We start from the raw sequence: 16601 nt of genomic DNA on the forward strand, positions 1-16601 counted from the left end.
AGTTGAGTAACACTAATTGATGCAAAAAACCTCAAGGTGTTTGCTTAAGAATACAAAAAGATATAAGAGAGTAAAGTTCATAAAAGTTACGTGTTTTTTGTCACACGTCAAATGCTTTTCGTTGAGCCGTGGAATCGCTATCTATTGCTGTTATCTTGAATAACTAAAAGGAAGTTGATGTAACTGGTTAGACGAGACCAAAAGTTTTCGACGAATCCGACAGACTTTATAATTTAATTTCTATTGTTGAAAACAAAAGATTTGTAACAATGCGCAATGAGCATGGTTCGCAAAAAAAAAAAGGTTGCACGTCCATCTCTTATAGGTCATGCTATAACCGATATTTAATTTGATCATTCGGCAAATTAAGATGTTATTACAATTTTTAGCAAATCTCCGCAATCGAGTTATATATTTTTATACTCAGCAAGTATAATTTTTAATCGGCAAATATTCTTACGGCAGTTTTCAACTTACCACCTACTCCCTTCCCCCCCCCCCTCGCCCTGTATACTAGCGAATATAATTAGTCTCTAAATATTTAATTTCACATCAGCGATAAGAAGTACCATATTATTAACGCTAACTTCCATCATTTTTCTCAACAAGCTTGTCATTTAATGCGAAAGCTTATATATGCAACGCTATCATTACATTCATAATTAAAACTTTATCATTTTCTCATTTTTTCAACGTACGGACAAATAAGCACGGAATTGCGCTTAAATTGGTTGGCGTATTTAGGTTATGTTTGTTACAATTTAAGTACATTTAAGCTTCGGCAGTTTATTTATTCTAAAATGCATACCAAATGTTAAACGTATTAATAGAGTTTTTAAAATGCAAAACATTTAATAGCATTTACCGAAAAGCTCATCGTCCGCATTTAAAAATGCAACCTCCGCAATTAAATCGTTTTTATAACTGTAAAATAAGATAAACATTCCATTAAATGGCTGCGGTCGCTTTATCAAACCAGAAAATTTTTTATCACTTTTTAATTACTTAAAAAATGCAGAATATCTATCATTTTAAAGTACAATTTCACTTTTTGTTAAAAAAAAATTAAGTTACGATATATTTTTCCCAAAATAATGTATTTTTTTTGGTATCAAAAATTTAATTTTTAGTCGTATATAAACTCATTTAATTATATTAAATATGGCTGTATACTAGGCAGCAGCAATTTTTGGCTTTAAATTGCTTCAAGCTGGAGTAAATAGTTTGTTAGAAAATAAGAGTTTTAGCGTGAAAAGTAAGATCTATAGATAACTAGAAGCAATCTTATTTAAAAAGTAAGTTTGAAATATCAACTTAAATAAACCGCATTTGAGACGCAATTTTTTGTAGAATTATAAAGAAAAGGTAAGGTTAATGAAATCATTCATTATGAAATATAAACTTGGGTTGGTCGTAATAAATACATTAAAATGTAAAATACATTTACAAATGTAAAAAAACTTAAATTTAAATAACATAGAATTGGGAAGACTTGCAACGTTCATATTTTGCACTTTTATAGTCTAATTAAGCAATTGGTTTTTCTAAAAAAAAATTGAAAATCGGATAATGATACTTTGCAAAAAATTGCGATGATTGTAGCCTGGAAACATAAAAGCCCTCAAGTTTCTGGGGTCCCCCTCCCGCCCCAAACATGAGAGCAACAACTTTATAAAATCATTTTTTAAACATGTTGCAACCTTGTTTGATTGTTTTTAAAAAAAAACAGTTCAAGTTCTAAATTTAAGAGCTTTTATTTAAGAACAATAAAATAAATTCAAAAATAATTATTACAACAAGATATTTCCGTATTACATTGATTAAATTGCACCAATTTTAAACCAAATTAAAAAATTCCAAATTTTCGTACAAAAACATCAACATTTGAAAACATTCAGCCGTCATCCCGTTTCGCTTAGCATACAAATTGTTTAATGCGTCAGAAAAAAGGCGCTCACTTGGTGCACCGGCAGTAGGTGTACATAAAATCATCGTTGAAATGCAATACAATATTGGAAAAACATATTGATCTTGATGCCAAAACTCTAAAACATTTTGTTCGTGCACTGACAATCTTATATATCCACTGATTTCTTTTTTTAAATCTAAGGTTACATTTTTGTCACTATCACTTCCGGAATCATCTTCTTCATCCTCAAATGACAACTTAAATTTTTTTGATTCCTTTGTCACCTTTTTAATTGGAATTATTTCACCAACTCTTTTTGCGAGATAAAAATCTGACAAAAGTTCTTTCACAATTTTTAAATATTTCTTTTTTTCGTACTTTTCAAAGAATTGAAAACTTTTATAATTTGGATCCAAAAAAGTGGCACACAATAAAATTACAAACTTACAAAGATTCATATGAATTATTTTCTAATTCATATGAATCTTTGTAAGTTTGTAAAGATTCTAACAAATGTGATTTCAATATTACAATTAAAGGAGGAGTTTCAATTTTATTCTTACTCAGCTGCTTCTCAAGGTACTTTATACTTGGAATAATCAAAGAACACGTTGCATACCAATCGCCAGATAGTAAAACACCTACTTGATTAAAGCTTAATAAAGCATTTACCGTTTCTTTTAAGCTAACCATTTCATCTTCATCGAGTAAATATTTTCTCATATCTTTGTATTGTTGTTTCGAATTAAAGATATCTTTTACGTAGGAGTGAAGCTTAAGCATTCGCTCTGCCATGAGAAACGTAGAGTGCCAACGAGTTTTTACATCTTGAATCAAATGTAGTATGTGATTTTTTTCGACACCTTGTCGTATTTGACTTTCCTCCAATAAATCATTAAGTTGAGAAGAATGATTGAAAGATGTAACAATTTTCCTCCACTTAGTTAATGTTCTTGCAATGAAAAAGAATTTAGACGAACTATCTTTTTCACCTTCTTCAACTAAATCTATGACATTTTTAACAACTAATTGCAAAATATGTCCCATGCATATTATTGGTTAAATGTTTAAACAAACTTTTAAAGAATTTAGACAGTTGCGTACGTTACTGGCGTTGTCTGATACTATACTCATTATTTTATCAGCCACTTTAAACTTTTCTACGATTTTTAGCAAAGCCTTTTTTAAATTATCTGCATCATGGCGGCCATTAAGGTATGTAAAGCCCAAACAAAAACTGATGAAATTTGTTTTGTCAGAAATGAAATGTGCAGTTGCAGATATGTAACTATAGTTTTGACAGGACGTCCATCTGTCAGTAGTAATAGATAAAACTTTAATTGATAATAATTTTGATTTCAAAAGTTCAACTTTTTGTCGATATAAATCAGTTAAAAGAGATCTTAACTTTTTTCGGCAAGGCACTTTAAACTTTGGATTTAAACACAAAACAAATTCTTTAAATGCATTACTTTCTACCAACATAAATGGAAGACAACAGGCAATAATGAAAATTAAAAGAGCTCTATTAATCTTATCGCTAACTTCTTTTGACAAGCCACTCATAGTTAGTTTTTTTTCGGCGTTATTATTTCGTGATCATGTTCAAGATCGTAATCTAATATACTTTTTGATGTTTTACAAGAGTACTTTTTAGGTCTGTTACTATTACATTGATTGCATATCCGTTTTGATATTTCCTCCTCGATTGAGTAATATTCGTTTGTAGTTTTAGCTGCTTCCTCAATGGACTGAGTATCAGCTTCAATTTCTGTTTGACCGGATGAAAAACTTGAACTTGTTTCGCTATCGTTATGATTTACAGGGTTTTGTTCATCTATAGTCTTTCTTTAATCCAATCTTTTCTTTAAATCAGATATTGGAGCAGCATATTCAATTGGAGAAAACGTATTATTTTTCGACAAACGTATTATTTTTTGACGTTTTAAAATGCAATTTCTTAAAGTAAATTTAAATATATTTTTGAGAATAACGGTTTATCTAATATATAGCGGGAAACCATTACTTTGAGGTGTCAGTTAAGACATTCCTTAAATTTTGTTGTGTTGAGAAATTATATGAACATAATATGAATTAAGACAAATAAATCAACTTAAAGACATTCATTAAAATTTATTGTTTTTAAGAAATTTAAAATACGTAATATAATTTGTGACAATTAGGTAATAAAAATGTTTTATTTGGACCTAGTATTGCCCCACATTTTCTTTTATTGAATTAAATAAAAATTGGTTATAATATATATATATATAAATAAATTATATATATATATATATATATATATATATATATATATATATATATATATATATATATATATATATATATATATATATATATATATATATATATATATATATATATATATATATATATTTGACTTTTAAAATTTTAACATGTCGGAACCTCGGAAATTTTAACTGTCTTAGACCTCAGCAAACATTAAACCACCAGGTTAAATCAAAATATAACAAAGTAGTACAACTTCTCTACACTGTCACAGATGATATTTCGAGGGAGACTTAGAAGATATTTTGAGGGAGACAGCTTAATGTTCAAAGAGGAAACTAAAAATATTTGGGGAGACCAAGATATGATAGAAAATTCTAAACATTACGACTTAAAAGAGAATCAGAAAGATCATCCATGCTTTAACGAGATAGATAAAGGTCGTCAATAAATTTAAGGACGTGTCTAGTGGCCGCCTCACCCAAGAATTTTTTACTTTACGGCCTAAAATGTTCGCAAAGCTTGAAGATATAGCATGAAAATAGCAAACGGGATTTGCAGGACTGTGAAGACAAAAGATCTTAAGCACAAGTCATACAAAAATTGCTTCGACCAGCAGATTAAACTAAAACACACACAAGTCAGAATTCAAAGTAAGGGACACCAAATCGGTTTATCAGAATCAGCTTTCTAAAATTTATACCACGCATTTCTTTTTATTAAATGTTTCTTTAAAGCAGCAAAATCACCTGATACTGCAGCTTTAAGAGCTGCTTTATAATCCATTTTTATCCACAAGGATGCCCTTGTTTAATAAAAGATTTCTTAGTTTCAAGGTAGTTTTCTACTATTTCAGAAAGACATATATGTTTAGTTGCCAATTCATTATTAACAGTGAGACATGTATCCCTATCCCATAGATGACCAGCTTTATGTATCGAAGTAACTATTTCTTTTTCTTTTTTTCACAGCTAAGTTGATAATAGAATAACCCTATTTGCAGTTTTTATTAGTCAGAAATTTCACATTTTCTAATGACCAGTTATATGCACAGTTTTTTGAAAAAGCTTTAATTTGCCAAGTATTATCAAATTTTTTGCTTAGAAGACAGTTCTGGTAAAGATACATACAACTTTGATCTGGCTATAGCTAACTGCTTGGATGAAGAAACTTGGATCCAAAAGAAGGAGATAATCTTTGAGCATTATTTTAACATTACCAAGCTCTTCTTTTTGACAAGCAAATTGACAAATATCAACTCGAGTACCATCACTTATGATATTGCTTTCTCTTGTAAGAGTTATATCTATCTTATTACTAATCCTACAAATTTCAATTAAAGATCTACTACATTGTATATACTGACAGGATGGTACAACCCGTGAATAACTTGCAAACACACTTCTTAAATTTAGTTGTTGCAGAATTTTTTATTTTTTTTTATTCACCTCCTCAAGGCCAAGAAGGCCACTACAGATGAGGAGGCTACTTAAAAGTGGTTATAACCCTCTCTCAACTCTATAAATCCGAAACACGAACCTCGACGAACAAGGCCGCTGCGCGGAGAAACTAGTTGAGCGCGGTACTACCAGGGACGTGGTGGGGATCGAACTCGGAATCTCTCGCTTATGAAGCGAGCGCTTTACCACTACACCACTACCGCATTTGAGAGAAGAGATGGTCTGTTGACTGCTTTTAATGCAGCTCACCAAGCATGGCAAGTATCTGTAACTTATCGCTTTTTGGCTATGAATGCTGCTCTCATTGCTGTTCGACAGCTAGGTAATCAAACTGAAATAAACGTTGCCATTAACGCTTACTGAGCTGCTCTAGGAGTGAACGCTGATCATGCTTTTGTATCCCCCCTTCCCTAAACCCCAGTTTAATTATATTGTTCCTGAGCTTCTTGCTTTAGCAAGAGAATTTTCTCCTGTTGCTTTAAGCTTAGGAATTTGTGGTCTCGCTGCATCCATACTCAATTAGATAATTGCAACTATATTGCTAACCGGCAAGCCATGTTCATCAAAAACCATATAAAAAATAAACACAAATTTTGCAAGTATGTAGGATCAGTTACTAATTTATAATCAAAATAAAGTTGCACAAAAAAAATAAAAATAAAATAATAATTACACTTAAAAACTAAAAATAAGTTTGTAGGAAAATTTAAAGAAAATTTAAACTAAAGACCAGTTAATAAGATAGTTGTTAAAAAAGGAATAAAAAGCTAAAAAATAAAAAAAGAATCTAAAAAAGAATTTAGTTCATTAACATCGTTAAGAAGTTTTTGTTTGAGTTCTTGTTTGAATAGAGTAAGTGAAGAACAATTTTTCAGCTGGTTATTTAATAAACTGTTCCATAATTTAGGACCTCTGATGGCAATAGAAAATTTAATAACCAAATAGTGCATTTTAGGTTGCTCAAAATTGTAATATGAAAATCTTGTAGGGTACGCAGATTAATTTTTTGAAAATTGTATTAAATATTATAGGAGTTACTTTATTATGAAGTTTGAACATAAATATAAAAATTTTGAAAAAGGTTTAACTGAAAAACATTAAGTATGCGATGATTAATGATGTGATGATAATAACATTAGGTATGTGTGAATCGACCTGCACCTGATATAATTCTGACAGCATGTTTTTGTCTACTAAGCAATTTTTTAACTTTATTTACATTAGAGCTGCACCATGCAATATTTGCATAGTTTATATAATAATGTGTGAGGGAGAAATATAAGATTTTTAAGCAGTTTTGGTTTAATAATTGCTTAGCTTTGTATAGAATGCCAATATTTTTTGTAATTTTATCTTCTATCGTTCTTATGTGTTCTCTCCATGTCAGGTTTTTGTCAAGTATCACTCCTAAAAACTTTAATGATTACTCTCAAAGTATTTTAAAGTTTTAATGGAATATTTTCTTTATAGTGAATCCTATGAAAAAAGTATACTATAAAGTATTTAAATTAAAGGGCAATTTTTTTTGCCTTAAAACATTCCGCTAGATTTAAAAAATCCCTGTTTACTATTTTAAATAAAAGGTTAACATCTCCATTAGAATAAAATAAATTCGTTTCATCAGCAAATAATACTGTTTGTCATAAAATCAGTTTTTCCTTCTTCGTGTGCTATGTATTATTTTCTATTGTAGGGATAACTTTTGAGCCATTCTAAATATGTGCTTTTAATTACATAACTTTCTACATAAACATAAGTTTTTTTTATAAGAATGCTATGGTCTACTGTATCAAAGGCTTTGCTAAAATCTATAAAAACTCCGAAGAAACTTAGCTGAAATCCAAACTGTTTGTTATTCGGTTTACATGATTCGCTCTAAGATTTTCGAGAAACATGGAAGAATTGAAATTGGTCTGTAATTTTTAGATTTACAAATGTGTTCTCATTTTAAAATAGGTATGACCCTCGCAATTTTAAGCTTCTCTTTAAAGATAGATTAAAAATATGTAAAAGAGGGATTGTTAAGTATTTTATCAATTTTTTAATTACATTTCTACTAATATTATCATACCCCACACTTTTGTATAGTTTTAAAAGATATACTGCATCTAAGAGTTCCTTTTCAGTAATTTCATAATTATCCATCTTAGAGGTCTTATTAGGAGTAAAATATGACTCAAAGTTTACTTTAGTAGTTTCTATTTTTGACGCTAAAGTGGAACCTACACTGACAAAATAAGACTATTTCCATCTGTTTGTTTCCTGCCAAATACTTCCTTAATTATGTTCCAAGTATTTTTTGGATCATTTTTATGTTTTATTAAATGCTCGGTATAGTAATATTTCTTTGACTTTTTTAATAACCATCTCAAAAACACGTTTATAATTTTTGTAATTAGTTTCATTATTGAAAGTTTTTTTTTTTGGAAAACATTAAATAGTCGTTGCCTTTTTTTTTGACGACTTTATAATTCTAGGCGTTATCCTAGGGTTTAATAATGTTTTTTTTTCCCACACATTATGACTCTATATGAAAAGCCATATTGTAAAGTTGTTGAAATTTATAAATAAACTTACCGTATGCCTTATCTGTGTGTTCAATATCAAGGAGGTCATCCCAATTTAAATCCGATAAAAGAGTATTGAAATTTTTCGTGGATTTTTCATTTATTCTTCTTTTTACGTTTTTTTTTTTAACTTTTTATGCATAAATGTTATCACTTTTTTGTGAGATAAGAAATACAGGGAAGTGATATAAAGTGTTGCATTTAAATATTCCTGTTTTTTATTTTGGTTTGAATTTATTGGTGACTATTTTATCTATAACTGTTGTGCTTTTTCTAATTATTCTTATGGGTTTAATAATTAGTGAATATAGTCTTTCTGATATATGACGTTTAAAAAATTATTTACATTTGTTTTAAATGACTCATGTTCAGGTCAAGGTTAAAATCACCTACAAAATAAATGCTTTTATTTTTGCTTAATTTATTTTTAATTATGTTTTTAATATGACTTTCGAATTGTTTTCTTGAGCCGGAAGATGGTTTGTGTAAAACGTGGATGATAATGTTTTTTGTGGTTTTATTTATTACTCCCATTCATAGTGGTTCACAATCATTTGTGGTTGAGCTCAAATCTTTTTTTACCTTGCATAATAATGAATTACTTATAAATATAAACAAACCACCTTCCTTTATTCCCAGATCCTCTAAATTGATGAATCAATTTTTTTATTTGGTAGCTGAAAATTTGTACTTGTCTCGATATATTCATCATTACACCATGTCTTGCTGAGACTAATAATTTTAAAATTAAATTGAACCTCGCATAAAAATTGTTTAAATAATAATTCAAACTTTTTTGAAAAAACTCCTAATATTTAAATGCAAAATTAAAAATGAATTTGCATCTAGTCCTTGCATTATGTTTTCAGTTTTAGGGTGATAATATGAAGTATTAATATTTTGAAATACTTTGTTATTACTAAAAAAATTGATTTCTGGGTCAGAATGCTTATCTAGAAATATCCTATTTTTATTTTGTAATGAATTAAATTTTGAGTTAAGTGTAACATTATTTTCATTCATAAGTAGGGTATTTTTTATATACTGTTAAATTAATATTTTTCTGAAAAAGAAAAAAAAAATTATGATAAGAAAAAAAATTATGCACTCGATTTAATTTTCCTAAATTCTCTAACTATATGTTTATCACATTTTATAGAAGAGTAATTACCATTTTTTCAATGTTTCTTCATTTAATCTTAGAGTTTTTTCCTTATGACTTCTTAGAGTATATAATAACTAAGCCCCATATAATAACTAAAATCAAATAGATACACCTTTAAAACAGTTAAAAAAAGTTCTTAAAAATAATAGTTATTATTAATAGTTATTTAAAAAAAAAGCTAAAAAACTAACATAAATGTCCAAATAATATATACAAAACTGTGATTCACAGTAGAAGCATAAGTCTAAATTATCTGTTACCTGTGGTACCAAGATGTATATTTAATTAGGCCTTGGTATAAAACGTTACGCTGCTCGCTTGCATTTAACGCTGCTAAGGTCACATTTTACGTGCGAAAAGACGTTTTGCCTTCGCGTTCAGCAGTTTTACGTTATGCGAAAACATATTTTTTGGAATAATATAGTTTTGAATATTTTTTGAACAAATTTTGAATTTTCGGAATATTTATCTTCGATGTCATTTATATGACGTTTTATTCAGAAGATATTTGGTCGTAACTAAAAGCATTTAACCGCAATTGTAAACTAATTGATTTTTAGTTAGAAAAAAAGAAGTTTGTTTAATTATTTTTTTTTATTATTAAAAATGAATTCCAGAAAATAAAGTGTTTTAAGTTTAAACTTTTCATCATATTTAATTAAAAAATACATAAAAAAAGTACACATGATTAATTTAAATTATTTAAGTTAATCATAAGTACTTTTTTGATTAAAGTATTGTCTGATCATCGATTGGCAAAACCCAGGGCCGAATTCACGGGTAGTGTGAGAAGGGGGTTGTCGCCCTTCCGGCAACCCCTATCCTCCTTAAGTAGAGGGAATAGACTTTGAAAATTATGAAATAAATAACTTTTTTGTGTCAAAGGTGCTTTTTAAAAGTTTTTCTATTATCAATAATTTTTTTAGACTGATCGTAGAAAGAACGTCGATTAGAAATGTTGAACAAGTTTATGAGTAATTGACGAATATTTGACCAAAGTCAGGTTCTTTAAAAGTAGTATGAAATTGTAGTTATAAATAAATAAAACTTGTAACAACAATTAGGAAGAAACAAAATAAAAACAAATCTTTTATTACTTTTAATTTCAATCAAAAATGGCGTGAAAATGATGAAAATTAATATCCGTCTGAGATTGCAAATTTTGTGGCGTGAAAATGACTTAAAATTTGTATCCGGGGCAGATTGCAAATGATTGACCAGATTTGGTTACTCAAGTACTTAAACTAAAATTACCTCTTTAATGATATTTATAAAAATTTATGTAAAATATAATATTTATAACAAATACGTTACGAAAAAAACGATACTATTTAGCATATTATTTTTTTTCTTGTGTATAAAAATGTTTTCCCTGAATTCACGATGATTTTATGGATCTTTCTTTGGTAACGGGAACTGTAACATTGCTCACAACTAAAATGTTACTTAGTTAATTACTATCGGATAAGAAAGTTTCATACGTGGCCTCATTTAGAAATAAAAATTAAAGACACATGTGGTTGCAATATTTATAATTTAAAGTAAAATAATTATTACACTTAGTAAGGTTGGCTTTCGTTTAATACGCCTTTAACTTGTTTTATAGAATTGCTTTAAAAAAAAGGAAATGGCGACTTAATTTTAATAATGCTCATGATAGGTATTTGTTATTTCCTTATAACATTTTCTTTACAAGGGGTTTTATGTTTACAATGGCTTTCAACAAAATTAAACTTTTTTTAAATTTATCAAATTATCATTATTTATCAAATGGATAACATTGTGAATAAAAACACTTAAAAAACTTTTAAAAAATGGAATCTTTCAGAAATTTTTTGTGCAGATACTGCTGAAGAGAATGGAATTAAGTATGTTGCAAAAATCTTCTGTAATATATCTGCGCTTTACCAAGATAATATCTTGACCAATACCAAAGGAATAATAAGAACATCCGCATTTCATTATATAAATGGGACATGTGACATTAAAAAAGATAACGTTTCTCGGAATTTCACACAGAAATGCGATCCAATTTTCAAATGACCTAAATGAAAATAAAGAAGTAAAAGCAAACGACCAAGATCAACAGGTTAATAGTCAGCATAAACCAAAACTAAAGTGTACTATATTACAGTTTATTTTTGGTTTATTAATAAAGCAAATAATAGATTTTTAAAACGTTCAAGGAAAAATAATTATAATCTATTTTAAATACGAGTTTAAATTTTGTTTGTAACTTTTGTTTTACTGTTAAAACTGTAAAAAGTTAAATAATAGAAAGAAAAAATTGTCTTAATGACGTATAAATATATATAGTATAAATATATATAAAGTATATAATAATAAATAAAAAATTGTCTTAACGCGGTTTGAAAATAACAATGCGGAACTTGAAATTGCTATTGTGACGCAATTCAACCTTTAACGATATAAATATGTCAGCTAAACTAAATTACTTTAAAATGCATTAAGCGTTTTCGTTACGCAGTGAAATGCCTATTACAAGGCCTATTTAATACATTGTGTCTGTCCAATCATCGAATGGTGGCACATTTTATGCATAAAAGCATTTCGTCGCATGAGAATTATAGGGTTCTATCTGCATATTTTTATGTTGTGAGAACTTAACTTTCGATATTTAATTTTAAAATGTTTTAATGCTATTATTCTTTACAGTTATAAATTACAAGTCGTTTATACTATTATGGTTTTATTATTAAAAATATATTATTATTCATAATATTTTTAAAGTTGTTTGTTTTTATTATTAATTATCAATTAAAACTTTAATTGTTAGATTCTTTTAACATAAAAAAATTCAGTTAGAACCCTATAATTCTCATGCGACGATTTGTTCCATAAAGTTGTATCAGTAATACATTCGGAGGCAGAAAGCATATTTTTCTTTCTTGTCTTTGGTTTCTTATATTCATTAAGTTTTTTTTTTCTGCTTTTCAGGCATTACTTTTTTTGTCCTCAAATTTGTTGTTTTCATTTTTCCTATCGAGTGCATCATTTGTTTTTTGCATTATGGCTGCTTGTTGCTTTTCTTTTACATTGTTTTCATGCTCTTCTAGTCGCTTCTTGAAAGGTGATGAAGTAAGATTTTCAGCGGACTCTCTGGTGTTTTCTCAAGCAGTAGAACTACATCATTTAATTGTGTTATTTCTTTTGTAATAACACCCTTCAATTTTGCAGCGGCATTTGTTGTGCTCAAAACAACTGGTGACTGTATTAGTGCAACAAGAGGACAAATCAGACAAAACAAGTAGTTGCTGACAGATTTCCAAAGGCTTAGCCTCATTAGTAAGCAAAGCTGCATCATAGGCTTCATCATTAAAAGTAAACTCATTTATTGTATATAAACCAGAGCATCTAAACCCATTGATTGCTTTGTCAATGTTAACAGTAAAGTTATGGACAAATGCAAATAAACCCATCATGTCAAAAAATGAAGTTCTACGCCTCTGATTGGATAACATCCAACTTCTGTAATGTAGCTAACTTTTATTGGTTTAAAAAATGTACGATCTAAAGGTTGCATCTTGTGTGTACTATGAGGTGGAAGAGTTATGAGATGAACGCCATTGTCGCAACATAAGTTAATGGCCTCAAGTGTTTTGTAAATATGATGACCATCAAGTAAAATTAATTACTCATTAATTTTAGATGCATTAGTCACAGCTACAAAATGTTTAAACATTTAATGAATATAGATAAATCAGTCCGTACCACTGGAGTCTCCAGTCACCAACTGGAGCTAACTCTAATAATTGAACCTGGGGTGCATCAACGGCCAACCTATCTGTCATTTTCTTACGGTGAAATATAAACAATGGTGGAATATAAGCACCACTGGCACTCATTGCACACACAACTGTTACAGTACAACTGTCACCTCTTTTTCCACTAGTTATTTTTGAAACTTGTTGTTTCCCTTTTTTGCAATTATTTTTCCTGGCTTATGGACATAAGTGATTCCAGTTTCATCCATATTCCAAAGCTGTTTGTCTGAAAACTTATGTTCCTCAAATAAGAATTTGTATATTGAAAAAAAATTGCATTAGTTTTGGCTTATTGAAGCCAACAGCTCTGCTTACACTGGTGGCTTATGGTGTTTGAATAGAAAGTTGTGCATTGCGAGGCATGAATCCTCTCACCCAATCCGATCCGGCCATTTTTGACTTGTAATTGAAAGGATTATCAATGCCCATTTGTGTTGCAAAATCATATGCTACACGACGCACATCTATTGTTGTCAAGCCAAATAATGCTCTTTCCATAATCTGAACTAGCATAACAATATTTAATTCAAATTCTTTACTTAAAACAGGAGATTTTCCACTCAGAGACAGACCACCAACTACCTTTACTTTTCCGTCACGATGACGTTGTAATATTTTTTAGTTAATACTAAAGTCTGATGCAACATTTGTCAGACTCATGGCTTACTATATAACAGGCCTTGCCAACGCGCGGCTTGCGTAAAAAACTGGAGGCAAGATTAAAAATATTACTTTGCAGTAGTTTACATTTTCAGTTAGGTGATTTTCGCATGAATATAATATTTGTATGATATATCTACTAAAATTAACTTATAAAAAGTGAAAAGATGAATTTATTAGTCTTTTTTTTTTTAAATTTTGTTTATAACTAACATTGTAATATAACTAACGAATAACATTTATAAAAATTTTAAATTAATTTAAATGTATCTAAAACTAATTATGTTTAAACAATTTAGTATATATAGGTTTATATTTTGCTATAATTTCATATTAGCATTTACCACAAAATTTATTAATGGGTTTTTTAAGTATTAAAAATAAATTTTTGAGAAAAAAGAGATAAAATCTTTAGAGACTAAAAAGTAAATACAAGCTTTTTAGATATTTTACTAAACACTATTTTACAGTGTTTGTTAAAAACGTTGCAAAAATTTTACTTTGCGTTGAGTTTTATCAACTTCTGCTTTGGCTCCTTGTGGGAACGAGGTGAATAGAGTCGACAATAATTATTAAATAAAATATTTGTCATTGTTAATCCATGATGTCTTTGCATACCTAATGAATAAAATTCTGATAGCATCATAAGGAGGATACACAGTGATGACGGACAAGTGTCATTATATACTTCATAAAAAAGAATGTAACAGTAAGTTGCCCATTGACAGACTTTGTCACCAGGAATTGTTAAACCTCCTCGATTTATGTCCTTTATTAAATTTCCATAGGCTTCATAAAAATAAAAGGTGTCATCTGGATTTTTATCTTCACGAATAATGTACCCAGCAATATAAACTAATGACATTTTAATATCAACAGTCAATGAATCACACAGAGCAGGTAAATTGTCAATAACGTTGCAAATACCCTCGCTTGGTAAAAATTTACATTTTGGACAAGAGTGATCTGAACCTAGATTGGCTAACACATCTGAACTTTTCTCAAACTTTAATAGCAACTTAGTACGATATATAGTTACTTTTTCAAGAACTTGTTGAACGGAAATAAAATAAGTTCCTCCTGAGCCTTGTCTTAATTTTCCAAAGAGCTTTTCTAATGGATCTGTTGTAAAGTTGCCTAATAATACATACTGATGAGTTGTATCTAAAAGATATTTTGACAACTGAACCAAACCATAACAGGTCCGAGCTAAACAATTAGCAGTGTCTCTTGTTAGTAACTTGACTCTTTTTCCTTTTTCTATTTTTTTCATTTGTATTGCAAAATCACCAATTGCAAAAAGTTTGCTTAAATTGTCATCATTAGCAGAAGCAATAGCAGCTCGATTAGAATCTTTCAAACAAATGTCTGCATATGGACTGTGAACATTACAAATTTTCCAAAATTCAACGACTTTAGAGATGAAAACAATCGTCCCTTCATTTTCACGCAGGTTTGGATGACTTTTTAATGCTGACAATGTTTCATCGCAAAACACTTGCAGACAAGTGATAACTTTTTGTCTTTCAATTGGATTTGGATAAACAGAAACTTCTGTTAATTTAGACATTTTGACAATGTTTTTCATTTCTAGCTTATACAAATTAATAATATCAACCCACCATGCTGTTTTTTTTTCTCCATCAATATAAAATTCAAGTTCTTGAGTTTTTTCTGTGATCCAGTTATTACGTATACTTTTTAATAAATGAACATAATCAAATAAAAGAAAAATATTATCTCTAGTACACCGTGCTTCTTTTTTTTCAAAAAAGTTATAAAACTTCTGATTGACTCTGTTACCATCACAGACAATAGCAACAACATTGCCCCCATTATTTTTAATTGCATCAAGAATCAGGGTTGTCTGTTCAAAAAGAAACTCAGCATCAAGTTCTCTGACTGGTAACATTTTGTAAAGAAATTTTGGTCCATTAAACAATTTTACAACCAAAAAGCTCAGTACTGTGTTTGCTAAGAGATGAGGTTTGTTAACTGATTTACCAAATACTATGCCACCATGATACTGCAACATTGGTTTAACATAAACCTCATCAAGAAGTAAAATGCATGTTTTTTGTCTATCATCTCTAAGATTGGAGAAAATCTGATATAAGTGGTATCATCTAAAGATTTACATTTAGATGTAATTCTTCCTAAAGTACGTAAACTTGGAAGTTCAAAATCTTCTCTGATGCGATTGTAGGCTGATCGTGAAAGAGAAAAATACTCAAATGCTCGCACAATTGTTTCAATTGGATACTTTTTTCCCCCAATACATGTTTTATTCATTGACAAAATTTGTTGATATACAACTTCTTTTTAGGGTGTTATTTCACAACAATTTAAAAATCTTAATGCTTCTTGGATATGAGAAAATTTGTTCATAATATAAACTCGGTTAGATGATAAAGTCATAACACTAATTTTAACTCCACAATGAAATGCTTCAAAAGTGAGATCTTTACATATGCAAAGAAGAAATCTAGTAATAGCACTTTCCTTTAAAAAGTCTGAAGACTGAATATATAATATATCATTGCATAAATAATTAATAATAGCAAAATTAAATTCATTAGTTTTTAACTTTTCATATAAAACATTATTACTTTCTATTTTTTCTTGTGAATTAAATATTGCTAACTCGTCCTCTTCTTGCCAGCGAACACTATTAAGACTATTTGATGTTTTTCTAAGTGGCATGGGTACAGTCGGAACTAAGCTTGGCTTTATACAATCAAATACTGACGGAGCATCACGAGGTCTCAGCTTTCCATAATCAGTAACAGTTGAATAATTTTTTGG

The 16601-nt window shown here is 29.0% G+C and overlaps 1 protein-coding gene across 1 annotated transcript; it reads right to left on the reverse strand.

Moving 5' to 3' along the window:
- Nucleotides 1-1836: 1836 nt before the first annotated feature.
- LOC136074687 (uncharacterized) lies at nt 1837-2956 on the reverse strand. The gene is made up of 2 exons (XM_065787027.1): nt 2358-2956; nt 1837-2221 (listed from the first exon to the last, which is right to left on the reverse strand). Exons 1-2 carry the CDS (start codon nt 2954-2956, stop codon nt 1837-1839), a joined length of 984 nt encoding a protein of 327 aa, XP_065643099.1.
- Between the last annotated feature and the right edge of the window lie 13645 nt (nt 2957-16601).

The sequence above is a fragment of the Hydra vulgaris genome, chromosome 01, assembly GCF_038396675.1.
Source record: "Hydra vulgaris chromosome 01, alternate assembly HydraT2T_AEP".
In the NCBI taxonomy this organism is placed as follows: domain Eukaryota; kingdom Metazoa; phylum Cnidaria; class Hydrozoa; order Anthoathecata; family Hydridae; genus Hydra; species Hydra vulgaris.

Coding starts and splice junctions, on each gene's coding strand:
- LOC136074687 (XM_065787027.1), bottom strand. CDS start 2,956: ATGGGACATATTTTGCAATTAGTTGTTAAAAATGTCATAGATTTAGTT. Junction 2,222..2,357: donor AATAATTCATATGAATCTTT/GTAAGTTTGTAA, acceptor TCTCGCAAAAAG/AGTTGGTGAAATAATTCCAA.